The 27,998-nt window shown below is 48.9% G+C and overlaps 1 protein-coding gene across 1 annotated transcript; it reads left to right on the forward strand.

Annotated features, from left to right (window-relative positions):
- The first annotated feature begins 227 nt into the window (after window positions 1–227).
- Window positions 228–27,586, forward strand: LOC135913244 (uncharacterized). The gene is made up of 5 exons (XM_065445846.1): window positions 228–604; window positions 13,356–13,507; window positions 18,413–18,480; window positions 23,151–23,237; window positions 27,365–27,586. Exons 1-5 carry the CDS (start codon window positions 479–481, stop codon window positions 27,487–27,489), a joined length of 558 nt encoding a protein of 185 aa, XP_065301918.1. The 5' UTR covers window positions 228–478; the 3' UTR covers window positions 27,490–27,586.
- Window positions 27,587–27,998: the final 412 nt, after the last annotated feature.

Genomic DNA, 27,998 nt, shown 5'->3' on the forward strand with positions numbered 1-27,998 from the left:
CTTTGCGTTGGTGTGCTTTCAAGATAAACATCCACGGAGTCACCCGATTCGCTATTCTGCCGGAGCTGCGAAAATACTAGTGACGCTGCTCAAGCACGTGCCAACGGCTGGGTCTAAGACCTTCTTTCGAAAATACTGACCGGTCGTCACAGGACACACGCTGACAATTTGGCTTGAATCGCTGCTACAGTTCGGCTCGCGGTTGTGGCCTCTGGGCTGCAGGAATATAACGGTGGCAAGTCGGCCTTGCGCAACCATTGGCGGAGCGGCAGCTGCGAACAACCTGTACAACATAAAACGACATTCCAAAGACAGCACGCCTCAGCGCTGGCCACTTTCAGTATACGCTCGACTACAAGCCCGTATAGTCACCAGCCGTAAGTTTACGGACGCGCAGCCTGCTGCAGAAACTGGCTGCTGCTGGGCACAAGAAACCCTCCAGCCCGTTCGTCATCCCTTCTCCATCCTTCTGGCAGCAATGTTGTCCTTGGGGACAATCGCACTGCTGTCTCTGGCCTCATTCCAGTTGTTCCTGTTTTCTGCGTCGGCGCGCTCCTTCTGGAGACCTCACAAACACCACCATGAGACTCGTAACGCATTCAAGGTATGCAAAGTCGGCTAATCGTTCGCTCGCTCTTTCTAAGTAATGTGATGTCGTGGAAACAAAGTGAAACGGGCACAAACGGGGAACTAATTTAACGAAGGTACGCATAAACTCAAGGTCGTAACAACTATTTCAGGAGTAGAGGGGCAAATCGCAGATGATCTGACCTCTCTCTCTCTCTCTCTGGCTCCCTATATATATTGCGAATTACTATTACAGTAAGTGAAAGAGCCTGCAAATGCTTCTCTCAGTTATAGTTATATTTAACAGACATCCACGTATTTATCAATCACACATTGCGAACCATGGGGGCCCGACAAATGATTTGACTTTACATTCATCGCTTCCAGTTATATAATATGTCCATATGATACACGGACAAAAAGCATTGAGTGACCCACGGAGGTCCCGGATCCCTCCCAGTAGTAGCAGTACAGTATACGTAAAAAGGCACATTTGCTACAAACAATTTTCATAATTAAACAAGGAATAGCACTTCATGTTTAAGTCTACAGCATAAATACGTATATCGGTAGTTTAGGTAGTAGTATTCTGGAGGTTATACGCAACGAAGTACAATCAACATAAATTGCTTCCAGTATTCACAAAAAAAAATTGACTCGCCCTCCCGGCATTGCGAAAGTGGATGTCCTGCGAATCTGTTCAGAATCACCTCTACAACTGCTGAGGGGGGTATGCAATGCTTTATTGCTTTGCAATAATAGGCGTAATGGTAATTTAGATAATGATAGTAATGAGACTAACGGTAATTTTGACAGCACGCCTCGTATTAACACTCCTTCTCCGGAGTCCTAACTATGCGTTACGTACACACAGCGGTGCTGCAACAACAATGAAATCAGTTGCTAGGCTGGTTCACTTACATACGAAGGGCTAGTGACATCACTGCACACGTCGCAAGTTCCCGTCGCCGCGGCCACTTGCGCAACAGTAATCCTCACCATGAAACGTATGCGGGGAGCGCTACGTGCTTCGTATTGTGAGGAGCGCTTTATCATCAATTATGTGGTTCGGGTGGTTTTGTGCTTCTTTATTCACAGGAATGCTGTTCTCTATGTTGTACGCGTGTTTCCCGTGCGTGTATGCACTTTTCATTTCATTTTGCCGATTGCTTGAAGCCTGCTTCACCTCCGCCGCGGGCCGGGTCTCGGTATTGCACTACTTCCAGGATCGGCCCATATTTTTGTCCAAGGATGATGACATGAAAACTTCCGACCAACTAGAGGCTAACATCACCCCTGCAAGAAATACAGCAGATATGTGCCACCTTGGTAATTTACAAATCGATTTCTATCGAACAGCTGCAAAAAAACTCGTTTCTTGTAATTATATCGCATATATTAAAAAGTTGCCCTTATATGTGCGACTGTTGTTTCGAAACTTACCCCACGGGATAATTTAGAGCACTTGTTCGTAATATTTAGAAAGCCAGTAATTCATCAACACACACGTTACCTCACCACAACATTTGCCATGGTGTCTTCCCTCGCAGCCTGCCCCACCCCCCCTCCTTCCTTCCCCATTCCATTGCCGCTAGATTTCATATCTGTTTAGTTCGCAGATCTTTAAACACGTTACTTTACCACAACATTTGCCATGGTGTCTTCCCTCGCAGCCTGCCCCCCAACCCCACTCGTTCCTTCCCCACTCCATTGCCGCTAGATTTCATATCTGTTTAGTTCGCAGATCTTTACACACGTTACTTTACAACAACATTTGCCATGGTGCCTTCCCTCGCAGCCTGCCCCCCCCCCCCACTCCTTCCTTCCCCACTCAATTGCCGCTAGATTTCATATCTGCTTAGTTCGCAGATCTTCCAAGGCAACGGGATGAATCGTTTGTTAAAACAAATTCATGGAACTCCAGATCGCTTGCATGTGTAATTCCCACAAATGTCATTATTAGTCCCCTGCCTTTGAAGTTAGTCTACAGATTGTCCATGATGTGCTCTTTATTTTCGCCAGCTATAAGCAAAATGTCCCGGAAACTATGTCAGGAAGTGCTGTGACGCTTCAAAAAGAAAAACGACGATTCAGTAATTATTTGCAACGCTTCTAACCAGAACAGGAACATAAAATGTTTGGCGCACATTGCAATTACCATGTCCCCCCTCCCCTTTCGACAAAATATAAACCTGTTATAAACTACTGCTATGTCAGGTCACTGAGAAGCATAGAGGAAAGCGATCGTGTCACACGCTCTAGCAGTTGAGTAAGAATTTTATTTTTACGAGGGCTCTGTTTGATACTGTCACGTGGTCCTGCTAAATCGTGTCCATCACGCGCTGGACCGTTGAAAGCGCCGAGCACAGTCCAAATGGCATAACCTTGAACTCGTAGAGGCCGTCTGGGGTGATGAAGGCGGTCTTTTCACGATCTCTTTCGTCGACTTCAATTTGCCAATAGCCAGACTTGAGGTCCATCGAGGAGAAGTATTTAGCGTTGCAGAGCCGATCCAATGCGTCGTCTATCCGTGGGAGAGGGTATACGTCCTTCTTCGTGATCTTGTTCAGACGACGATAATCGACGCAGAAACGAAGGGTTCCGTCTTTTTTCTTCACCAGGACAACAGGGGATGCCCACGGGCTTTTCGACGGCTGGATGATGTCGTCGCGCAGCATTTCGTCGACTTGTTCTCTTATAGCTTCACGTTCTCGCGGTGAAACTCGGTAAGGGCTCTGGCGAAGTGGTCGAGCGTACTCCTCGGCAATAATGCGATGCTTGGCGGCTGGTGTTTGTCGAAGCCTCGATGACATCGAAAAGCAGCTTTTGTATCGCCGGAGCAGACTTCTGAGCTGCTGTTGCTTAATCACGGGGAGACTTGGATTAATGTCGTAGTCTGGTTCGGCAACCATGGTCGTCGGGGTAGATGCGGTGGAATCCGAGAGGACAAACGCATTGCTGTTTTCCAGAATTTCCTCGATGTATTCGATCGTCGTGCCCTTGTTGATGTGCTTGAACTCCTGGCTGAAGTTTGTCAGCAACACTTTCGTGTTTCCTCCGTGCAGTCGAGCGATCCCTCTTGCGACGCAAATTTCACGGTCTAGCAGTAGACGTTGGTCGCCTTCGATGACACCTACTACGTCAGCGGGTGTTTCGGTGCCGACCGAAATAACAATGCTGGAGCGAGGCGGGATGCTCACTTGATCTTCGAGCACACTCAAGGCGTGGTGACTACGAGGGTTCTCCGACGGTATCGCATTGTCTTCCGACAGAGTTATTGACTTCGACTTCAGGTCGATGACTGCGCCGTGTTGGTTGAGGAAGTCCATGCCGAGAATGACGTCTCGTGAACACTGTTGGAGGATAATGAAGGTGACAGGGTAAGTCCGGTCGTGACTGGTAATTATTGCCGTGCACATTCCAGTCGGCGTTATGAGGTGTCCTCCGGCGGTACGAATTTGAGGGCCTTCCCACGTAGTCTTAACTTTCTTCAACTGGGCGGCGATGTGTCCACTCATGACGGAGTAATCAGCCCCTGTGTCGACTAAGGCGGTGGCTGCGTGGCCGTCGAGAAGCACGTCGAGGTCGGTGGCTCTTTGTCTTGCATTACAGTTCGGTCTTGGCGTCGGATCACGACTGCGTCGCGTTGACCTGTGGCTGGTATGTGACGTCGTCAGGTCGTCTTTCGTCGTCGCATTCTTTCCTTCCAGACTTCGTCGGGACGGCGGCGTGTCGTTATGTCGTCGAGGTAGTTTCTTCGGCGTCTTTGTCGGCGGCGGAGGATCTTCGACAGTTCGACGGACAGCAACCGCACCTCCATCGGTTGCTGCTTTTAGTTTTCCGGATATGGGCTCGCTGACCAGCCCCGAGCTGGGCCAGTGTATGGTCGGCGCTGCGGCGACAGGTAGCGGCCTGGTGATGGTGAACGCGACGTACGTCGAGAGCTCCACTGAGTAGCCGCGAGGTAGTCAGCGATATCGCGAGGGCGTTCACCTTGCTGCGGGCGCGGAGCGTTGACGGCGAAACCTCGCAGTCCCACTTCCCGGTATGGACATCGTCGGTAGACGTGACCCGCTTCCCCGCAATGGTAGCAGAGCGGGCGGTGGTCAGGAGCGCGCCAAACGTCGGTCTTCCTCGGGTAGCTCCGCTGGGCGACGGGTGGGCGCGCTGTCGGCGGCGGCGGCGGACGACGGAATTGCGTCGTTGCAGGGCCCTGGCGTGGTCGCGGAGGGGGACCTTGACGGCGTGCGACGGCAGCGTATGTCATCGCTTCTGGCTGGGGCTGCGGTAATTGTGGTTGCAGCTCGGGAACTCCAAGTGATCGGTGCACCTCTTCTTTCACGATGTCGGCGATTGAAGCCACTTGGGGCTGCGACGAAGGCAGGACCTTGCGCAGTTCTTCGCGCACAATGGCCCTGATGGTCTCCTGAAGGTTGTCGGAATCCAGTCCTTGGATGGCGTACTGCGGCGTAAGCCCCTGGCGGTTATATTGCCGGGTGCGCATCTCCAGAGTTTTCTCGATCGTCGATGCCTCTGCAGAAAACTCAGCTACGGTCTTCGGAGGGTTACGGATAAGACCTGCGAAAAGTTCTTGCTTGACACCCCGCATCAGGAAGCGGACTTTTTTCTCCTCAGGCATTTCTGGGTCGGCATGCCGGAAAAGACGGGCCATCTCCTCCGTGAAGATCGCGATCGTCTCGTTTGGCAGCTGCACTCTGGTTTCTAGGAGTGCTTGGGCTCGCTCTTTACGTACGACGCTTGTAAACGTTTGCAAGAAGCCGCTTCGGAACAGGTCCCATGTCGTTAAGGTGGCTTCCCGATTCTCGAACCAGGTCCTGGCGGCGCCTTCCAGTGCGAAATAGACATGCCGCAGCTTGTCGTCGCTGTCCCAACTGTTAAACGTAGCGACCCTCTCATACGTCTCAAGCCAGGTTTCCGGGTCCTCGATTGTTGATCCGCGGAACGTTGGAGATTCCCTGGGCTGCTGCAGCACGATGGGGGATGCTGGGGCTGCCATTGGGGTTGCCTTGGCCACAATCTTCTTGGTCTTCTCAGGTAGAAGTCCGTGCTCCGGGTGCAGCTGTTGAAGACGGCGGCTTGCTCGATGCTCCGGGACTACGTTGGTGTTCTCTTTGCGGTCCGGGCTTGGATCACGGCTTGTCGGGGGCGTCCGGTACATGAACGAAAAGCACCTCCACCAGATGTCACGTGGTAGTGACGGTGTAGAAAGCAGCAATACGGTGGAATACAAAACTAGCTTTTATTGGGCGAACCTGTGCCCACAAAACACGCTACACTTAAAGCACAACGAGAGCGGCGAACACAGTCGGCGATCGTCGTAAATCTGATCAGTGGGTCCAGCGCGTCGGCTTTTATACTGCAGTCATCGAATGTTCCAGACTAATCGTTGGGACCCGCGTGCTTTCCACAAAGTTCTACACCATTCGCATCACACGATTAAATCAGATAACAGAAAGTTCGGCGACAACAGACAGCGGATAGAAACATCGATAACTTTCCAGAAACTTCGGATACATGCAGGCGCGTCGCGCGCTGTGCGACATTTGTTAGGCGGCGAAACTTGGTCGCCCGATAAAGATAGGTACACATGTCAATACAACTGCATTTAACTTCGCACAAAAAGTTTCTATAGTGTACCACCATTTTTCGCTGTTTGCCTTGGGGGTTTTTTAGTGGTGCCAGATCAGCGGGCTCGAATCTTCCCCGCTCGATAGACAAGCTCAAACTCCTCTGCAGTGCCTGCATACGTAATTCATTGATAAAGCCCCAATTACCCGTCTATTCTGTACTTCACCTACACAACATCCTTTAACTTGTCCTTACAGTCGGCAAACATAACGAAGCTGCCTCCTTTGGTTCCGTGTGGCAATCAGGCGAAACTAATATATCCCGCCTGAAAAAGTAAAAAGAAAAAAAAAGATCAGCGTTCAATAATGACTCGCAACTCGTCTAAATAAACCAGATACGTTAAAACTACGTGACGCATTGCACTTAAAATGCTGCCTATTCCTTCAAGGTGTGAAATATCTGAAACGTAGGGTTATCTTGTGAGACTCAGAAACCTAGCTAAAAGCAGCAGCGTGATACCTTCGACGACTTGCTTGTAATTTTTACCGTGTGTTTGATCACGAAGTTTTTACCACAGCACATCAACTTGGCGCATCGGTCCCCTTATGTTCGCAAAATTTGCTCTCTTTGTTATTGTAATTATGCCAGCGCAGCTGTCTCAGTCCTACACCTCCAATAGCGGTATGTAGCACTTGAATACGTGGTCTACTGGAAAACGCGCCTTCAACCCACTCGTTTGGAACATTGCCTACACATTGGCCATACCATGCCCCTGATTTCACTCAGATGTAAACGAGATGCCTTGTTTAGCTCACCAAAGACGCCTGAGAAATAAACTACGAATCGGGTTTTATGCATGAGCATACATGAAAAAACGAAGGTTTAGTAATTATCGGCGACACATTCATAAAGGAGTAAGGTGAATGTTTCACAACGCATTACACTTAAAATTGTCCTGTTTGCACGGAATTTCACGTCCCTATCATGCGCTGTTGTTTTTAGGCGCATGGGAAAATTTCAGATTGGTGATATCTATGAGACTGCATCAGTCAGTCAGTCAAGAACATTATTGAGGTCCTGAGGAGTTTTAAGCCGTTGGAGATCCCAAGCGGGCAGCTCCTCGGGCCGAAACCGTAGGCGACGCCCAAGTTGGGGCTGGAACCTGGTGACGCTCCGCCTGTTCTTGGGCCCTCTGGTGTTGAGTTGGAGGTTGAGGTCCGGGCTTTTGAGGGCTTGTTCCCTTTCGGGCTCACTGGAGAGAGGGCCCTTTGTTAACGCGGCACACTCTCATAGCATGTGCGAGAGTGAGCAATAGTGTTCTGGGCAGCCTGGGCGATTTGCCGGGATGTCTGAGATATAGTGACTTAGTAGGCCTCGTGACGGATACGAGTCCGTTTGTGGCATTCGAAACTCGGCCGCGTGCGCGCGTTCGAGTTTGGCGTGCGGGAGTAGGTATTTGATTCTGTTTTTTCGATAGTGTGAAGTGATTTCTTGATAAATGAGTAGCGTGTCATTAAACTGAATGTCCAACCATTCGGAGGCCATGGCAGTGTCACGGCGGGCAAGTTCTCGCGCGCGGTTGTGGGCCGTTTCATTGAGGTTTGGTATTCACGGGTGAATGTCTTTCCCCATGTGAGCGGAGAACAAGGAGAGGTATCGTTTGCTCTCTTTTGAGCTCGCTAGTAGTATATGCGCTACTTCTTTACATACGTTGCCGCTTTCGTAGGCCCGAATTGCGGCAGGCGAGTCCGTGAGAACATGGGTAAATGTCGGGTCTGCCATGACGATGGTTACGGCTATCTGTTCTGCTTGAGCGCTGGTGGTCGTTTTAGTCGATGCGGATGATCGTAAGGTTCCGTTGCCATCAACGACTGCTATCGCAGAAGTGGATGTGTTGCCGTACAAATGCGATGGCTTCACGATCCGTGCCGGTGCGGTCGAGAATCATGCGGGCGCGGGCCCGGCCCCTACTCACGTTGTGTTGGGGTTGGACATTTCTGGGAAACGGTGAGACTTGGTAGTTATCTCTAATTTCGCTCCATAGGGTAACCGCGTGTTCGAGATAGAGCGATGGGGAGACATTGGCGTTGGGCTAAGATGGCACCTACGCCATGACCACTGGCATCTGTACGCAATTCTGTAGGAGCATCAGGGTCAAAGTGGGCGAGAATGGGTGGTGAGGTTAGAAGAGCGACGAGACGAGAGAAGGCGGCGGTTTCCGAAGTACCCCACTCTTTTCTTTAAAACATTAGTGAGGCGTCTAGCAATTGCCACAATATCTTGAACAAAACGACGAAAGTACGAGCATAGATCTACAAAACTTCGAACGTCTGCGGCTATCTTTGGAACCGGAAAGTCTCGGACAGCGCGAGCTTTGTCGGGATCAGGTTGGACTCCAGAAGTGCCAAAGAGATGGCCCAGAAGAGCAATTTCGCGGTGACAAAAACGACATCCGGATGAATTAGGTTGCTGCTTCGCCTTTCGAAATACATCAAGTATAGTTGTTACACGCTCAAGGTGAGTGTCGAACGTTGGCGAGAAGACGATGACGTCGTCGAGGTAGCTGAGGCAAGCGCACTATTTGAAACCTAGGAGCAAGGAGTCCATCATACGCTCGACGGTGGCAGGGGCGTTGCATAATCCGAACGGCATTACTTTAAACTGGTATAGGCCATCAGGTGTGATGAACGCGGTTTTTTCTCTATCCATATCGTCAACAGCAATGTACCAGTATCCAGAACGAAGATCAATTGAAGAGAAATAGGTGGAACCGTGCAGGCAGTCAAAGGCGTCGTCTATACGTGACAGCGAGTAGACGTCTTTCTTAGTGATCATGTTCATATGACGGTAGTCGACACAGAAGCGCCTTCTTCTTAACGAACACCGCAAGTGACGCCCAGGGGCCCGAAGAAGGCTCAATGATGTTTTTATCTAGTATTTTGTTCACTACACTTTGAATTACTCGGCCTTCCGACACGGAAACTCGACGCGGTCGTTGGTGAATAGGTGTAGCATCGCCAGTAAGAATCCGATGCTCGATCACGAACGTCCGGCCTAAAGGGCGATTGTCGAAGTCGAAAGTATCTCGGTAGGACGATAATACTTGGCAAAGGTCTTCAGTCTGCGCAGGGGACAGGTCCGTCGCAACCATTTTCTTTATGTTGGGATCGGCGCCCGAGCCTGGCGTGGGGGGCTTGCTGAGCTCGCAAGAACCATCGGTCGATACCGCTGCCATGTAATGGTCGCCGAGACAATCAACGTTGGCAAGGAAAATACCTTGCGGTAGAATTTGCTTTGCCAATGCAAAGGTAAAGAAAGGCATGCGAGTGCGGTTCACAGTAACAGTAAGTATACTGCGAGGCATGGTAACGTCAAACTTTAGTGGAATGTTGGGCAGAGGAGTTACGAGGTACTCGCCATCAGGAACTCGTGGGGAAGACAACAGTTCAATATAGGCTAATGACTTTGGCGACAGGCGAACAAAGCCGGTGGGACATAAGCTGCACTGTGATGCGTCAGAAGGTTCGGCTAGAATTGGTGACTCAAGGCGAAGGGTACTGGCAGAGCAGTCAATAAGAGCAGAATTCGCGGAGAGAAAATGGAGGCCAAGAATTAGGCCGTGGGGCCAATGAGCAATCACGGTGAAGAGCACAGGAGTGTGTTGGCCGGCGATGCTGACACGTGCCGTACACATTTTGATGATAGGCACAGTACTGCCATCCGCAACGCGGACGATGCGTGCCGACGCTGGAGTGAGGAGCTTGTTCAGTCGTCGTTGGAAGGCAGCACTCATAATAGAAAAATGTGCTCCTGTATCGATAAGTGCCGTGACAGGATAGCCGTCAACGTGAACGTCAAGAAAGTTTTGGTTCGTAGGTAACGTGAGCAGAGGATACGAAGGCAGGGTCGACAACGCAGCTTCACCTCCAGAAGCTGCGGTGCCTAGATTTCTGGCTGGACCCAGGAGGCGATAGGCAGCGAAGAGAAGCGACGGGGTTGGGGCGAACGAGACTGATGGCGTCGAGGTGAGGGTGAGTGGCTGTAGCGAAGGTACGGAGCAGGAGCATCAGCGGCAGTGGGTTCATGGCGGGTAGTATAGGGAACAGAAAGTACAAAGGTGCCGCAATAAGCGCCGGCGTATGTCTGAGGAGGTGGTGGCCATCGGTTGCGGCAGTGAAGAACGACATGGCCGATGTGACACCAGTGGCAGCAGATAGCCTGTAATCAGGGGTACGCCATTCGGGCGGGTTGCGGAGAGATGTGGCCGAAGAGGAGTGCCGGGGACGAAGAGGGCCGCTAGAGAACTGGGGAACATTGGGTTGAGAAGTTGAACACAGACAGTTCAAACCGATGTTCGCAAATTCCTGTCTGACGACGCCCTGAATCCTCCCAATCGTGGTTGCGGGTGGATCGGGAGGCGTCGCTGAGAAAGCTGGCGAACAGGCGGCCTCGAGTTCGCGGCGAACAATACGGGTTATGTCGTCACACGTGGTAGTCTGACGCTGTCGACCCTCGCATGTCGACGTAGCAGCAGTGTTGGGTAGCGGTGTGATGTGGTGTCAGATACGGCGGCTCTTCGCTTGTTCAAGGTGACGACATTCTTTCTTGATGGCGTAGATAGTAGAAACGTTGCCGAAAACAAGTAAATTGAAAGTGTCGTCGGCGATGCCTTTGTGCACATGCGCCACTTTATCTGATTCAGACATGGCATCGTCAGCTTTGCGGCATGGAGCCATAGATATAGAGGCATAGAGCTAAGATGTCGAGTATATATGAAACGTATGGCCCTGTAGGTGTCTGAACACCAGACGCAAGAGCCTTTCTCGCGGCAACCTTGCGCCCAATGGGGTCCCCGAACAGTTCCCGCAGCTGTTCTTTGAAACTGTCCCAACTGATTATCTCGTCGTCATGCGTTTGGTGCCAGACGCGTAGAGTGTCGCCAAGATAAATGATGACATTGGCGAGCATTATGGTTGGGTCCCACCTGTTATTAGCGCTGGCATGTTCATAAAGCTTTATCCATTCGTCAACATACTGTCCCTCCAGGCCAGAGAACATACCAGGGTCGCGATGTTGGGCAACCGTGACGACTGGAGCAGTCGGACAAGCTGAAGCCGCTGCAGAGGCGGTGTCGTCACCGGGAGGCATGGTGACAAGCTCGATGTACCGACCACTTTGGAGTTCCGTGGCGAGGACGGGGACCGCTAACCTCCACCAGAATGTTGCGTGTGGAAAGACACAGATCAAAGAAGCTATTTACTGGCTATCTACAGCGGAGCCAGACAGCCAGGCTTGCACTCGCTCGCGCCAAGGGCGCAGACCCACTTCGTCATTCTCGCGGCGGCTCGTCTCTTGGGCATCGTGCGGATAATATCCTAAGATTATAAACACCGTGCCCCACCTATTTCACCGAGGATACTGGGGGAAAACAACTAAATTCCCTTTATAGCCCATAAAAGCTGGGAGAAAGCGCCTATTAGGTAAGTGTTTTCAGAGTACATAAGCAACCTACACAGTGCAAACTTGTGGCACACGTCAATAAAAAGCGGCCCTGATTTTTTCTAAATAAAAAATAACTGCTACTCTTGCTCCTGGCGGGAAACCAGTAATAGTGTAGCTCTTATTTAGAAAAAACGCGAAAATAAAATCCGCGAAGTACGAGGTAACACATGTCTTTAGATAAGATTCCAAGTGAATCTTCTATTAGCACTAAAATGGCTCAGGATGTTTGACCATGGCCATTTTCGCCAGCATACCTACGATAAATGGGGATTACACAGTGAACTTCGACGGTTATACCGGTAAGAGGTTTGATTAGATTTTTCATAGTGGTAAGGAATTGAGACTGCTATTGAGACGTTTAGGCACCTTCCTGTTTGTGCCACGTAACAACTGCGACTACAGGAACATAATCAGAAAGTTCAAAAAGGGAGAGAGGGTTTCCTTGGGTTCCATTGCTCCCAATATATATGTCATCCACTGTTTGGAAAAACACAAATAGCAGGCAACGTGCAGGAAAACACTAGACTCATCAGTGAGGCAGCAGCTATCGCAGAAAGCAACTGCGTTAGCAAATCGATCCCTAGCATTGACTGCTAAAGAATTTGCGTACCTGTGGTCTGTATGTGGGAAGCCGCCTTAAGCCTTGGCGCATCCATGGTGCGCTCTTGTTTATTTGTGATGGCCATGTTGACTTGCATGATTGTAAATGATTTTGATCAAGTGCGTGCGAGCATATACACGGCTTTTAGTAATAAAGACAAGCTGGAGGTTTGCGCTTGTCCTTGTCACCTTTTTAAGTCCCCGTGTCCACTCTTGCTCTAGTCACTAGTCACAGTCTGATTAAACGGTCGTTTTTCTTCTGTTTTTTTTTTTGCGGGGCCAGGGGAGGGTCCGTTTGCGGAATCAGTTTTTCACCCACATCAACGGATCATGAACAATAATGTCATCAAATTCCGGCATCGTTTGACGCAGCCCATTGTGTTTTTATTGCACAAAAATGTTGAATCAGAAAAAGCGTTCCCTGATCTATCCGAGCGCTTTCACGCGGCTTTTCACCGCAAAAACTATGTCAGAATACTCAAAAATAACATTTAATTCGTCACACCATGATACCACAATTTCAGCAAGAAATTTAAAAATTTACTTTTGGCACCACGTATAGAGCGGAGCTTTTTTCCCCGATTTTAATCTCTTTTTTATCATTTGTCGCGCTAGGACCGTGGATAATCTTAGTGGTAGCTGGGAAGCGGCTTTGTGCGAGCTATTCACGAAAGCCAAAAAGTAATAATGTAAAAACGATCGTTACAAATTACCGCTCTTGCTACTGATTTATTAACCATACGTAGTCCGTGATAAATGAACAGAACTAAGAGGGTGACCTGTTTTACCAGATTGAAGTTTTTTTTTTCTCCTAATAGTCCTTCAGTATGGGGCATGTGCAAAACTGTGTAGTCAGTCAACACAATGCAATGCCGGATACACTAGCAAAATGCATAACGATTCAAGGCCCCGAAAAAGTGGGTGCAGTATGGGGCACTGTCATTGATAGCGAAGAGCCCTTCGTAGACTTGTTTTCTCAAAACGAGTTTTTTTATATTAGGAGGCATCTTGCTACACGCAAAACAAAAAAAATCGACGTTTGGGATTGCTGCGGTTTCAGTACAATAAATTTCAAAGTTTCTATTCTGACCCCTCAGATCTTGGCTGTGAATCAGTTTGCCGTGGCCGTAAGAGACGTAAATCAAGACCCCATGTTGAAATGTCTGACAGCGACTCGCATCAACGTCGACCTTGACGTCCCGTCAGCGGCCTTCCTGTGGTCATTCAACAGAAATGACAGCGCTGCAAGGTAAGATATGGCGTTTGTTTTCTGAAAACTCACAAGTCGTGAAGGAGAACTCGGGCGAAGTAGTCAACCCAGACGCAGAGTTCTTAGTAGCTATCCATGGTCTTTCATTCCCACACCATTTCATTTCTAGCGAGATGGAGTTGCATGGACATTCCAGGTGCAGTTTCGCCTTCGATAAGCGATCTATAAAAGGCTACAATATTGTTCATCCTCTGCACCTCAATTAGCACCATAGCAAATACCCCCCCCCCCCCCTCTCCCCGCCCGGAAAGGCACCAAAACACTTCTCACGCGAGACACCTCCCCGTGGATTAGCGTAACAGCCTGCAAAAAATACGAAGTTATTTCTCCAATTATAAGCGCTCCAAATATCTTATTCATACAATATGCTGACCCGAACCAAAATTTCGACAAGAGTTGGTACTGATGCATGGTTGCCATCACCCTCATCAACATGAAGCGTACAGAAGGCGCCATATAGCATGGCGTGGATTGGCCACAAGAACGTGCTTGCGGACGCATTGCCGAGCATCCCGGAGGACCTTGTTGGTCATGCTTTTGGGAAGTGTGGCGTTTCGGCCACGCTCGACGGCACAGAGAATGGCTATCTCTGGGATGAGTTCTTCGACAAAGTTCGAAGACAGCGCAACCAAGGGCAGCGATGTTTGAAGAGGAAAGTCGGATGTAAATGAGTGTTTTCGCTGAGTTTACCTGACTCGTGTTACACGTGGGTGAAAAACCTTTTTTCGCATTTCGCTATCCCCTAATCTCAGCTCATATTACATGGGGGCTTTAAACCGGACCTTACTTTGTCTCTTCATTCGACTTTTGCGGTTCTGCTGCTGCACACCGCGCCGGGCGGAGGGGGGGTACACATGGCAGGATCGTGGCAGAGAGGAAAGTCGACGTGAGGTACTCGTTCGGACCTTTTCATCGCGTCGCACGTGGACAATGCCCTCTGGACCTCCCTGGGTGTCACTACATTAGCACCTTTACAGTTGTAACTATCCGTGATCCCCCTTACAGGCATTGCAGAAACTGCAGCGCTTAGCTGTCTACTAATGCGCAAGCCCAGAGTGATCGAACTGTAGAAAGGAAGGAGAGAAGAGACGGAGATTGGCGCGGGGGGAGGGGGGGGAGGGGTAGAACCGGCGCAGCTGCGACACAAGTGAATAACAAACATCTTTGCCACTTTCGCAGCTCCCACGCAGGGGTAGAGGGCAGGAGAGGGATAAATGACGTCAGAAGGCAAGCAAACAGCGGTCGTCGACAAACTGAAGTATACGGGGCGATACATTTCTGCTATTTCTGAGAAATAAACACCATGTGAATTTCTCAAACGGACAACTGACGAGAGACGCAGATGCAAAGCCGCATTAAACCACTTCAGGGTCTATGTGACATTACGGAAGTGGTTGCACATCAAATCCACGCTTCTCTGCCCGCCGCGGTACCTTTGCGGCTATGGCATTGCTCGAGGTCGCGCGTTCGATTTCGACCGAGGTCGCCACATTTGGCGGGAAATCCTGAAATCCTCAAATCCGCCGGATACGTTAGCGCATTAAAAATGTACATACATGCCTGTAAGGAAATACTCCGCATCTGCTCTGTTTGTAATTGTATACCGTGGTTGTTGTGCGCACACAGTACTTACAAAAGCCCTTGCAAGTGATAGACTGAGCTGACAGGCAAGAGGGGCTATGTCAGGCTGAATGTAAAAGCGCAGCAAACGACACTCAGACCGGGGAATACTTCGAGTGAATGAGCCGCGGTCGAGTGCATCCTCGATGTCGGTGTGCGCGGCGGGTGCTTTGCGCCAGTGAAGTGTGTGGACGCGGAGATTGCGCTTTCCACCTCATGCGTCAGTCCATTGGCAACGAGAAAGAAAGTCCAATACTTCCGTACTCTGCGCTTCGTTCGGTGAGCAGTCGAGGCAGTGAACCCTGACCACAACAGCCACTACAAGACGATGCCGTGACGGCCAAACTACACGTACGATTGCCGGCGCGTGAAGGCTCGTGCCCACGCGCCTCACGCATGCACAGGTGCTGCAGCACAGATATTACTTGTCGAAGCGCGGCGTGAGCACAGATTGATAGGGAAGCATTATGTTCCCCATGTTGCGAAAATCCAGCGGCGGCGTGGCCAAATAATAGTACCAAAAATAACCGATGGTGCAAAGCGCCTTCCCTACATGCAAAGGCTCACGTAACACTTTCGGTGGCCTGCGGCTCACCATTATCATCGTCTCCTATCACGCGCAAACGATCCCTCTATAAGAAACGGCGCTGCTGAGCGCGTAGCCATTTCTTAGCCAATCCGCCCTAGTGGGCAGGAGCCACATAGATCACAGAAACACAACACTCCCGACGCAAATTACAGTGTGCTAGGATTCAGGAGTGATAAGGTCACTGCGTGCTAGTGGAAACGGGGAGAGGTGAAGCCAACGATGTTAACTTGGAAGCGGAGCTACAAATTTAAATCGACGGTGCGATGCCTGGTGTTCCACAGGGAAAGCGCACATTGCTTGCACATGCAAATAACAGATGCCGCGAACACGCACAGCGAGCCCCGCGGCGTCCAAACACAAACGCAAAGGAAGCGAACGCGGACGCTACATAGAACTCTTCCGTACGACGCCGCTTTTCTCCGCATGTGTGGCATGGCGCGCTTTCCCTGCGGCGCACCAGGCGTCGCACCTGAACGGTGGCTGCATGCCCACGGCGCCGCTTAGGCCACTAAATCTTAGTACACTGCCGCCAAATCATGAGTGTCTAAAATGAGCTATACCACAGCCATCGCGTCACAAAAGGAACGCGGCGCAAGGTTATAACGTGCACCACGACATGCAGATGCATACCTAAGCGGAAACATTTCACCAAAGCAACTACCATCCTTTCGCATTCCCACACGTTACCAGTTTTAAGTGTGTCGGCCGAATTTATCTTCTCGAGAGAGATATCTTTACTCGGGCTGCCTCACGAAAATGCGAAACGATGTCTACCAAGGCTAAAATAGTGAGCCGCGTGGGCGCGCGCTGGCGCGCGTCTTGTAGGTTGAAATCGCCATTACTCGCGAGGCACGGTGAACGAGAGACGTGGACGGGAGCTTTGACGTACCGGCACGTGCAGGTGTAGAGAGAGAGAGAAGTTTAATGATACAAAATGCTGAGAGGTCGGCCTGAGGTATATTCCTCTAGCCAGCGACTCGGCATTGGGGGAAAGGGAAGAGGGAAAGAAAGAGGGAAGAAAGAGGTGCAGGATGGCTGACGATGACGACAGAAGGAAGATGTGGAACATATGGCAAGCAATTTGGCATGCTCAAAGTCTGCAATCCAGTTTGGCCTTTAGAGTTTGCCGGTGACTTTATGGTCAACCTGCGAAAACCAAACAAAATTGCCGGCTACCGAACATCAATAAAGCCGTCTTCGTCATCACCTCGGCCGTGCAGTCATTAGCCGTTGAAGCGCCATCGACTATTAGTTCAGCGAGGCATTGAGTGTTTCTCGTTAGGTTTCCTATTTGTCGACGCAGGTGCCGTTTCTCGCACTTGTTCGAAGTCAGAAACAAGACCAAGAAGAATAAAAGATTACAAAAAAATGCGAGGCTCGAGTTTCGTCGGTGTCTCTCCTGCCGTCGTTAAAAAATTATTCGGTTGTACTTGCCAAAGCCAACACCTGGTTAAGAGGCACGCCGTAGTGGGGCATTCAGCATTAACTTTGCCCACCTGGGTTTCTTTAACCGTACACCTAATGCATGGCACACGAGGGTTTTTCCATTCCGCCCCGATCGAAACGCGGCCGCCGCATTCCGCAGTGAACCCACGACCTCCAGCTCAGCAGCGCAATACCATAGCCAGTGAGCTACTGCGGCTGGTCACTGTAGTCAGGGCACGACGCCCGTGCAGCCACGTGAAATTGGGCTGCTTCAATTTGCATTGGCGATTATGAACACTGATATTTCTGGCGGCGCTAAACGCACAGAAAACGTGTTGCTTTCTCGCGCGTCCATGTGGCATTGACGCGTAGCGCGCGCCTGCATCGAAACGTTTGCTTCGCTGGGTTTGCCTAATCGCGATGCATATGGATTAACATTGAATTGCATTTGTGCCACTAGTGTTAAGTTTTCGTAAAATAGCATATCCTTAACGCCATGTTAGGCGAACATAACCGTCATTACCGCTATGTTTGGATGAAATTGGAATTAGCATTTGCTCAGACATCAAGGAAAGCTTCGCTTAGCGGATATTTTCCCATAAGAATGGAATCTGCAGATATTTTGTCTTTTTTTCGGCAGACTAACGCCATATGCACACAACAGAGCATCTGTGTCAATGCGTGTCTAAACTTCTAAAACGATCATTACGTGCTTTCTCCATTTTTTTTACTCGTCTGAATTTGTTTTTTTAAAAGCTTACTAATGAAAGGCGATGACTCTCGTATTGCGAAAAGGTACATGACGAGGCCCGACGGCGCAGTTAATTGCATTGTCTCTTTAAGAATAATTTTGTACATATTGCTTTTCTCTTTCAATATTATGTCCAATATCTGCTAAAGTTGATGATAATTTCTTTTATGGATGTTATCGCCATATTAACGTGCCCTATGAACAGTATTATCCTGCTCCTAGGTACAATCCCACTCTCTATTTTCTCCTGTAACTATACATTAGGCTTACCGATTACTTGTCCTGTGTCAGCTGACGTACTGAACAAATGACCGCTTGCTCTTACTGCAATAACAGAACTGAATTACAGCTACAAGCCCGGGCTGCGTTGAAGTGGGCTTGTTTGGTGGGCTGGCACTGCAAAGTTTCCTTAAATAAATGTTGATGATGGTGCTCGAGACGATAGATGTTGTAATCAAGTTGTGGTCGCACCCTTTACCATTTTGTCCTTTGCCTCCAGAAAGAACGCCACGCTCCATTTCACAAAAGGGCCATCAATCGACACTGCCAACATAGTGGTGGACACTGGTAAGATGCGTGAATTACTTTGTACCTCCGCACCCTACGCCTAATTTTGCTTTCTCTTTCTTTCTTTCAAAAGCACTTTACTTTCTGAAACGAAATTCGACAGAACTTTGGCCACCGACGCGCACAATTGTTGCGGTTACTCATTTTTACGCAATAGTGATTATTATTGTATAAAAGATGTTGTAAGCGGAAAAGAAACGTCGTAGGCTCGGAAAATATGGAAGGGAGTAAGAGGAGAGAGTAACTGAAGTCCTGATTTAAACCTACACACGCCGGAACATGCACAAATAGACCCCCAGTACAGGTTGCAGCACACACTGCACTGATTTCCAACGAATACACGTATAATGAGTTCCGAACACGTAAACGAAGCCAGGCAATGATCCAATGTGAACAGCGTACAGACGAAGAGTGCCCAAAGAGAATAATGCACATCCTCGTAAATGATACACTAAAACAGTTTCTACTGTTTATAGCCTCTGCGAGACCTGCATATTAAACAACTCTAGCGTAAGAGATTTACGGTCCTGTAACAGTAGATCAAACTGCAAGGCAAACAAACAGTTTGATGACATTAGCTGCAAACACAATGAAAGGTTATTCTACGAGCATCCGTGAAAAAAAAACCTTGTAGAACAGAAAATTTTGAGCAGTGTTGCTAAACTTTTCATGAGATATTTCACCAGGTGGCCATGTAAAAGTCATAGCCTACTAGAATAGTTGGCTCTGGGCCATAAGGTTTCAGACATTTACGGCAGGGAAGTGAGGAGCTATTCTCTAGGGGAGCTGCAAGCAGGGCACTTCAGCCAGCTAGGGAATGATGGATGTAGTACATGGATTTGCCTAAACTTCGCCCTTGTGCTTTTAAATAGCTTCGCAGCCTTCCAATGGGACACTTTATTTACAATCTACTGTGGTATAAATGAATAAAAATACATTACCAATGCCCGAACGCAGGGATCGAACACAGGACGTCTCGCATAGAAGCCCGCTATTCAAACCATTACGCCAGTGGCGCATGGACAAGCAGCGATTATATGTGCTTGCAAAATTATTACCATCTGCACTGAAAAAAATATTAGGCATTGCGTTGAAAGTTGGACCAATTTAGGCCCACTTAAGGCGTACTAACCGAAAGCGTAATAAACGAAACCGTAAAAATTTCTGAAGCCCCAAGTACGAAGGTCAGCCAAATTCATGTGCTACTCATTATTGTCATGGTGGCTGAACAATGGCAGCGCCAGAGATCCCTCTTGTAACTGTAGGAAACTTGATGCTACTGGCTAAGCAGGAGGCGCGCGCCAAGCGTTGGAGCGGAGCCGGAAGTCTGAACGCGGTGGTGGCGCTGAAGTCGCATGTATTCGTTTGTTATGCCGCGGCCCCACTGTTGAGCCGGCTGTGGTCTGCTTCTCCGAGTTGCTCGTTCGCGTGCGCGAGCTTTTCTTGCGTCTGTATCCTCATAAATGCTGAACAGTTTGTGACAAGAATGTGACGTCGATGGTGGCAGAACCATTTATTTATGCCAGGATACCAAGCGGGCTTCCAGTGGGTGAAAATCAGGTAGCCATTGTTTTTCACCGTACAAAAGGACGAAAGAAAGCGTGATTGATTGGTTTGGCCAGATGTGTGAGTCTGAGTGTCTCTGTCCAGCAGAACGTATGCGTCCGCTACTCCTGCTTAACATGAAGTCTATGCAGAACAGCGAAGCAACCACAGACTTTTTCGCTACGTGGCATGTCACATGGCATGCAGCTTGCACACGTAAAAAGATTGCTATTGCATAAATGAACACACAGAGTCACAAACTCTGCATACACCGAGATTTGCTACAGAAATTTTTATCAACCTAATCTCCTTTCGAACCTGCGAAGAAGCTGTAAGACGCATTTACTGCCTCTTTCGTCGACATCAGTTGTGCAGCGATAACATAGTTGATGAGATGTTGCTCGTGAGCGCATTTTTCGCGTTACATAGGCCGACAGCCATCTCACGTAATCTTTGGCAGTGCACTTTAGCACCGTTCCACAGCTATCTTACATTCGTGAACCAGTCGCGACAAGCCGAAAGAAATCGCTCCATACAAAGCTTATTCGTTGCTTGAAGCCAAGAAGTGACAACATTAAAGAGAGAGTTGTTTTTCAAAAATTTCTTTCCATAGTCAGCGGAATGCCATGCGTACCTCTCCTCTGAGGAAGCACTGAAATATTTTTAGTTAAGAGCACGTAGTAAGAAAAGAGCAAAGTTAGCATTTATGTAAACAGGGTTTGGATGTTGCTTACTTGTTTGTTTTATTGCACAGAGGAAATTTTCTTGCGAAGTCCTCGATTCACCAGCACTTCAGCTCAACACCAGTAAAGTACACCTTTCTTTTGCTATTTCCTATTGCATCGTGTAGTGTTATTCACAATCTTTAGTACTAATTTTAGCCTATCTCTCTAATATTCGGTGCCTGACCCGCCGTGGTTGCTCAGTGGCTATGGTGTTGGGCTGCTGAGCACGAGGTCGCGGGATCGAATCCCGGCCACGGCGGCCGCATTTCGATGGGGGCGAAATGCGAAAACACCCGTGTGCTTAGATTTAGGTGCACGTTAAAGAACCCCAGGTGGTCAAAATTTCCGGAGTCCTCCACTACGGCGTGCCTCATAATCAGAAAGTGGTTTTGGCACGTAAAACCCCAAATATTATTAATATTCGGTGCCTGATTGCCAAACCGCAAATAATGGCTTCATTAGTTGCTTCAAATGCCCAAACGCAATTAAATCTTCAGTGTGACAGTAAGAACAATTCCTGTTCACTTGTATGGCATATTTCATGGTTGATTTGTCGCCTTAACTTATTACCCTTCTTCATAATGTAGTCCATCGTACTGTGCGATCCATAGTTCCATACTCCATACCATACTCCAGACGAGATTTAGCCATCGTCGTCGCCATGATGTTCCGCATAAAGCCCAAGCGCCATATGGTCCAATTGCACCCGTTTTCTGCTTGCGCCGGATGTGACGGGGAGCCGAGTATGATGCTGGCTTGAAGCGCGAACAACGTTTGAAATAACTTGGTGAAACATGGCAAGGCGGTGAATGCGCGTCTCATCCGCTATGCAAGCCGTGGCTGCGCATGGCCTTCTTTTTTAAGGGTTTTTACGTGCCAAAACCACTTTCTGATTATGAGGCACGCCGTAGTGGAGGGCTCCGAAAATTTGGACCCCCTGAGGATCTTTAACGTGCACCTAAATCTAAGTACACGGGCGTTTTCGCATTTCGCCTCCATCGAAATGCGGCCGTCATGGCCGGGATTCGATCCCGCGACCTCGTGCTCAGCAGCCCAACACCATAGCCACTGAGCAACCACGGCGGGTGCGCATGGCCTCGGATGAGCGCGCTCAACGTCATACCTTTTCTTGGGAGTAATCTCGGGTGGGTGTAATTGTCGGGCGTGCCGAGATGGCTGGTGGCTGCATGCACGCGATCTTCGTGCGCGCCTACTGCTTGAGGTCAGGTAATCTCGCGTTTCGTACACGCGTTGAAGAGAGGCAGCAGAAGCGTCCGTTCCCCTCAGTTTGCGCTCTTCACCCCGTCTGGGTTGCGCAGCGAGTGTTCGCGGTCATGGAGCGAGATCTGTTACGTTTGCCTGTGCGTGCGTGAAACCGTGCTTGTGAATTTCATTTACTTCGTACGATCAATTAAAACGGGGAGGTTTACTTTGTGCAGTTGTTTATTACTTTGCTATGGCTATCAATGCACCGGCTCTTTCTTTTTATAAGTGCTATACTGACAGCCAGCGACATAACGTTAGCAAATTAAGTAGGTCAATTGCAAACTGCACTTAAGAACGAAATCCTGTGTAAATTAGGCCCAATGCTCCTATTTCTTTCCCTTGCATGGTCTTGCGTCTTTACGTTTACTGCCAACATGCACGCAACAACGCCAAGAAGCAGAGGTCTCGATATGCCTGAACAATGTCTTTCCGTACTCGTCTGTTGAGTACGAATGGATCCTGTGCTTTCATGCTTGAATAAACGCCACACATGAGCTCTTATTCCGTGATGAGCACACGTCACCAGGCAAGCACTGGTCGTCTAGCGCAATGAAGTTGCTGGTGGGTTCATGCATTTACATTTACATGTGTGACTCTTATTGTGTCTATGGCGATGCGGTGCCAAATTGTGCCAAAACTTGCAAGGTTCAAACCCAAACAATAGTATTTCCAAATTTTTTTATCTTTTTGGGTGTGATTTCATACTGTGAATTGCGCTGCTTCAATTTCAGAATCTTGGTGAATGAACGAAGGTGCAAGCTTGTACTTGTTTTCGCATTTTGGCTTGTCCTGTTGACGTTGCTTGTACGATTTTAATGTCTAATATTACATCGACCACCGCCACACTACAGGCTGTTAAGCTCGGCAAAGCGTGGTTGAATTCACGTATACATTTAGGCAGCTGATATTACTCGTCGACTTCTCGTTACGCATCGAAGATGAGTGAATTTTATGGCATATCGTTCCGTACGTGCGAGAAATATGTCTTCTGCAGCTCAGTGAATAATTACAAAAGTCTTCTGCTGTGAAATAAAATCTATCATTTTTCAACGTTGTTGTGACTAGCCTTCTAAACTTCACTGAACCAGGAGTTCTTTCAGTTAAAAAAATATTGTATTGTCTTTAACGTTTCAGACACCGCTCATCCGGATGTTGTTCGCTACCTCTACGTCGATCGAGCCGTGACGTGCGCCATCATGGAACTGCGCTACTTTGGCTATCGTAAGAACAAACTAGCTGTCCCTGTTACTAGAGCTTCTTCGATGCGCTTAAATGCGAGTCAAATGAAGTCAGTCAAGTCAACTATAGGACATACAGGTTTCGGCGAGGTCTCGCAAAGGGCTGATTACTCGGATCACGACACAAACCAGCTAGGTTTGTGCGCATATGCATGACACAAACCAGCTAGGTTCGTGTGCATATGCATGACACAAACCAGCTAGGTTTGTGCATGATGCATGATGCAAACCGGCTAGGTTTGTGTCATGCATATTGTACATCCGTATATCATGCACAGTGTGCGAAAATTATCCTTACGACTGAAAGGAATCTTTCATATCACATTCGATTACGGGGATAGCCAAAGTAGGAAAGAGCATTCAGACAATTCTTTTGTTAGCCTGAGAGCGAAATGCTACACGCTGAGTAGAGCATAAATGTGATCGCTTTGGCGCAAACAAGGACGGAATGAAACAAGGGGGCGCCAGCTTTCGGCTGTTTATTCTCTATTGTATAACATGCAATATCTGCACGCAGGCGAATGCGCAACATACAAAACAGTTTCAATCGCGCAACACCCTAATCAGAAACTACCATCACAAAACCTTCTTCGCGAATGGTACTTAGTGTATTTGCTGTCGACTGATCCTGAAATACTCAGACAATTGGACAAGCACTGCACCGGAAGAATGCGCCTAAAGGGCCCCTAAGCACCGAGAGGTCCAAATTTTATTGTGGTGTGTCAGCTGTGCACGAGTCTGCAATGAACACGTAGCCGTGAGAATTTTTCGAAATGGCGCCATAATGGCGGAGTTACACGGATATGATGATCGAAACGCGGTTCTTGCTCGTTTCGCTCTTAGCTATGTTCCATTCGTCGCCTGGTATATCCTCCTTGCCGAGTGCTCCTACAGATGTCACGTGACATACGCAATCGCCAACGCGCTCTTCATAACTGGCCATTTCCGGCTACAGCGAGTCCACGCTTCTCGGCTACCCGCTGTTGCAGCCGGGTTGGCCCGTGCTCCTGCGAGGCGTGTCCCTATGGACCCCGTGCTGAGCGCACGTCTAGAAAGGTTCGCCAATATAATGGATCTGCACGGCGACACGCCGTGACGAAGCACCTCCGCTGGCAATGAACAGCCGCCATCGCCGCCTTCCTCCGATCGTGGCAACGATATGAGTTAGAATGCAAGGAGGAGCACTTATAAAATCTTACCGGCCTTCTTGGAAGGAACATAGTTGGCAGCGCATTTAGCCTCCTGCAGCTCCGCTCCTGCAGCAGGCGTGGGCTGTGACGGCTGTCTTCGGCATAGAAGTAGCGCCCACAAGCGCGTAAATCGCCGTTGCGCTTGCATCCGCAGTGCTCAAGCCAGGCATTGCCCAAGGCGTCGTCATATCAAGCCGCTGGTGTCGTGTCATTTTGTTTTTCCAGTGATCTCTTTTGCAGCCAAATACCGCACACGAATGCCTTCAAACCATCGCAAAACATTGTCGAACTCTGTCCGCGCAGCTAGTCAGACCGCTAGGCACGACTGTGTTGGAACGCGAGCGATTTGGCACGTGAGTTTCGGGCTGTAGTTACCGATTCGCAAGTGCGCACAAGCGATCAACACGATGACGAAGAGCAGAGAGCGTGCGTGCCTGCTAGCAGACTAATCAGAAGTCGTAGGTTCTTGTTCGACCAATCGACAGTGTCTGCTCCTGGTGACGTAAGCAGATGCAGCCTGGTGACGTCACGACGAGTGCTGGGGATACCCGGAAGCGTTTTTGCAATTGCTAGTAGGTATAGTGGGGCGTGGTGCTTTTGTCTGCGGTCGATGTTTCTGCGCAGGCGCGAGTAAGAGCGGGTGCGAGAGAGAAAATCTGGGGGCCTTTGCTCCTTGAATATGTCTCTGCCTAGGCACTACGGTGGAGAAGTATGGCGCGCCGCCATGGCGGAGGGGGGTCGAGTTTGTTTACGCTCCGCCGCTGACTGCCCGCGCGGTAAAGCAGTGGGCTCGGACGCCCCATTTGGAGATCACTGTCTTTGAAGGGGCAAGGTTCTGACTGGTGTTGTATAAATTGCGGGTCACTTTGTTAGTCGCGACGATAGATTGCATTTTTTTACAAACACTGCTCCAGGAGTGCACATGTAACCGGCAAACGGAGGCTTCAGAAGAGCACCTGACGTTATATCAAAGCAGGGGGCGCAGGATTTCTGGTGCACCCAAGAGGTAGCGGGGGGATCAAAGCTGGAAGCTGGGCGGCCCGTGGGTTGGGGCCGTGGAGGCCGAAGCGTGCCAAGGGGTTTTCGCATAAAAAATTGGCTATCCGCGATAGCGGACAACCGATCTTATACTCCTCTGGCACGCGCAGGCCTCCACGAGCCCCAACCCACTGACCTGTCCGGCTTCTAGCTTTCACTTCCCCGCTACCGCTTTGGTGTCCTGGAGGCGCCGACAATAATGCGAAATAGTGACACGTTGTTTTAATTAGCAAATAACACGATTGAATAAATATAATTGTGTCGAGCTGCCAACTTGCGATGCTAGGTTCAGCACTACCACGCCCCGCGACTTCTGCCGGCGCGCCTAGGGACAAGCACATAGAACACGCACTAAGAAACTCCTCCGTAGTGCCTAGGAAGCGCATGCACGCAAACCTCCGTCGTCTCCGCAAGTGCCACGCCCCGCTGTACCTACTAGCAATTGGAAATACGCAATACCGGAAAGGCCCAAAAAGGAGCATTCGATTGCTTTTTTTTATTTTGTAACGCGCCCGCGGCACGCACCGCTGCCGCGTTTCGCAACGTTGATCGTGACCGCATTCTGAATTCGATGCGCGTGTTTATTGAAATGCTTAAAAGTAGAGGAGGTGGTTTAGGGGTCCTTTAAGCGCGCTTTGTTGTTTCGCAATTGCATCAGATCCTTGGCTTAGGCATGATCAGGCATAAGGGTTGCACAGTATCTTTCACTCACACAAGCTGAGAGGTTCCCGTATTCATCTGCCTGTATACATTTGTCCACTTAGCGTGAAGTATTCATCCATTATTTCTTTGGTACATCTCACTTTTTCCAATGTGCTTATCCTCTCAGCATCTGGGACGCTGCAATATAAAACTGTTCGAAACTGTTGTTATTCCATTTATGGAGTGAGTGAGCCCCGTCAGATTCGTCAAAATTTTCGCGCTACCCCCGCGTCTCGTATTTCTCAAGAGGCGTCACGAATAATGCGAAAACTCACCATTTGATATGATGTGGGCACAGAACAAAACCAAAATAATTCTCATTTCACACCTCTTTCGGCAGTAGCCCTCCCTTATTGCTCAGGACTTCACCTTTCTCTCAAGCGACGTCTCAAAACTGCGAAAACTAACCACGTGAAAATGACGTGTACGCACTAAAGAGGGTCTAATATGCCGAAAAAGAAACTGAAACTTTTCCCAATAACCAAAGACTCCCCTATTCTGAAAGAAATAAAAGACGTATGCCTAGTTATAGTTCTAGCACTGGCTGATAGGAGCTGCTGGGGAGAACAGATTTATTCGCGTGCAATTAAAATTTTAACGTGCCAGTTTAACGTGGGCAATCACTTTCGGCACATATGCGACGTCACTCTGCCACGTCTTATTCGCGGAGGATCTGTCTTAGCGAGATTTTTAACCTCCCTTTGCACGCCATCGCAGTTTTCGACCAGCCACCGATACTTAAGGAAGGGGAAGTGCGAAAAACCCAGACGCCGGCACCGCTCTGCTCATCAGGTGCCCGCTTGTCAGTCAATTCGATAAGCAAAACTTGTCAACGTAGGCAATGCTATTCGCTTTGAAATCAAACAATGGTGTCCTCCTATAAACGGGGAGAACGTTTCATTGGGTGGTTCAAAGAACGCTGCGGGTCACCACCCTGTATTTAGGCTGGCGTTTGCTTTAATTGTAAGTTAGAAAATTGGAATAAAAACTGATTCATATAATTTTGCTTTATGGGGCCCTTGATTTATTACTCTTAGACAGTTTTCTTCCCCCTTCGTTTCCTATTTTTATTCAGCATTTTGCTATTTGGTTATCACGAACACTATAAACAGCGTTCTCAATTGTTTGTTAATCAGTAACATTTTCGTGCATTCTTTGTTTGCTTTTCTCCTCTTTGCAGAATGTACGCTGTGGGTTAGTAACACGACGAAGCACTTTGTTTCAAAGAAATGTTTTAAGGCGCACGCCAAACTCTGCGCAAACGGTGTTTCACTGTATGACAAAAATACCTGCGGAGAATTTTGAGCATTGAGCAATAATGAGAAATATCGAGAAAAAAACAAACATCGCACCCAGACTCAATATATCTGCAGTGTGAGAATTCCGAAGTAAACAAAAATGGGTCAAGTGTGCGGACGGATCGTCGTCCTTTTTCATTTTACTGTTCATGTGAACAGGATTGCGGAAGTGGGAAAAATAAATGGTTCTACCAAACCTTTCGTGATACGTCATTTGCTGTCATGTTGCATGCAATGTGCGTGTACCCTCAAAAAAATGGAGCGACACTGGTGTCACTCTTGGTCTCTTGTGCCGTCTGTCTATGAACGAGAGAGAGAGAGAGCACGCTCCTCATAAGTACATGGAGCTGTTCGTTTCGATTTGTTCTATTGTTATGAAATTCAACCCGAGATAAACAGCTCAAATTATTTTAAAAAATTAAAAGGTAGTTCTTAAGGCAGGGTTTTTCAGTAGCTCATCCGTCTTGTAACACCCCCCCCCCCCTTCAATAGGAAGGGGGCGGGGGAAGTAGCTGC

Source organism: Dermacentor albipictus, chromosome 5, assembly GCF_038994185.2.
Source record: "Dermacentor albipictus isolate Rhodes 1998 colony chromosome 5, USDA_Dalb.pri_finalv2, whole genome shotgun sequence".
Taxonomy (NCBI): Eukaryota; Metazoa; Arthropoda; class Arachnida; order Ixodida; family Ixodidae; genus Dermacentor; species Dermacentor albipictus.

What these genes read in the sequence shown, in the direction of transcription:
- LOC135913244 (XM_065445846.1), top strand. Translation starts at nt 479, where the DNA reads ATGTTGTCCTTGGGGACAATCGCACTGCTGTCTCTGGCCTCATTCCAG. An exon ending in AGACTCGTAACGCATTCAAG is followed by an intron (nt 605 to 13,355) that starts GTATGCAAAGTC and finishes CTGACCCCTCAG; the next exon opens with ATCTTGGCTGTGAATCAGTT. An exon ending in AGAAATGACAGCGCTGCAAG is followed by an intron (nt 13,508 to 18,412) that starts GTAAGATATGGC and finishes CTTTGCCTCCAG; the next exon opens with AAAGAACGCCACGCTCCATT.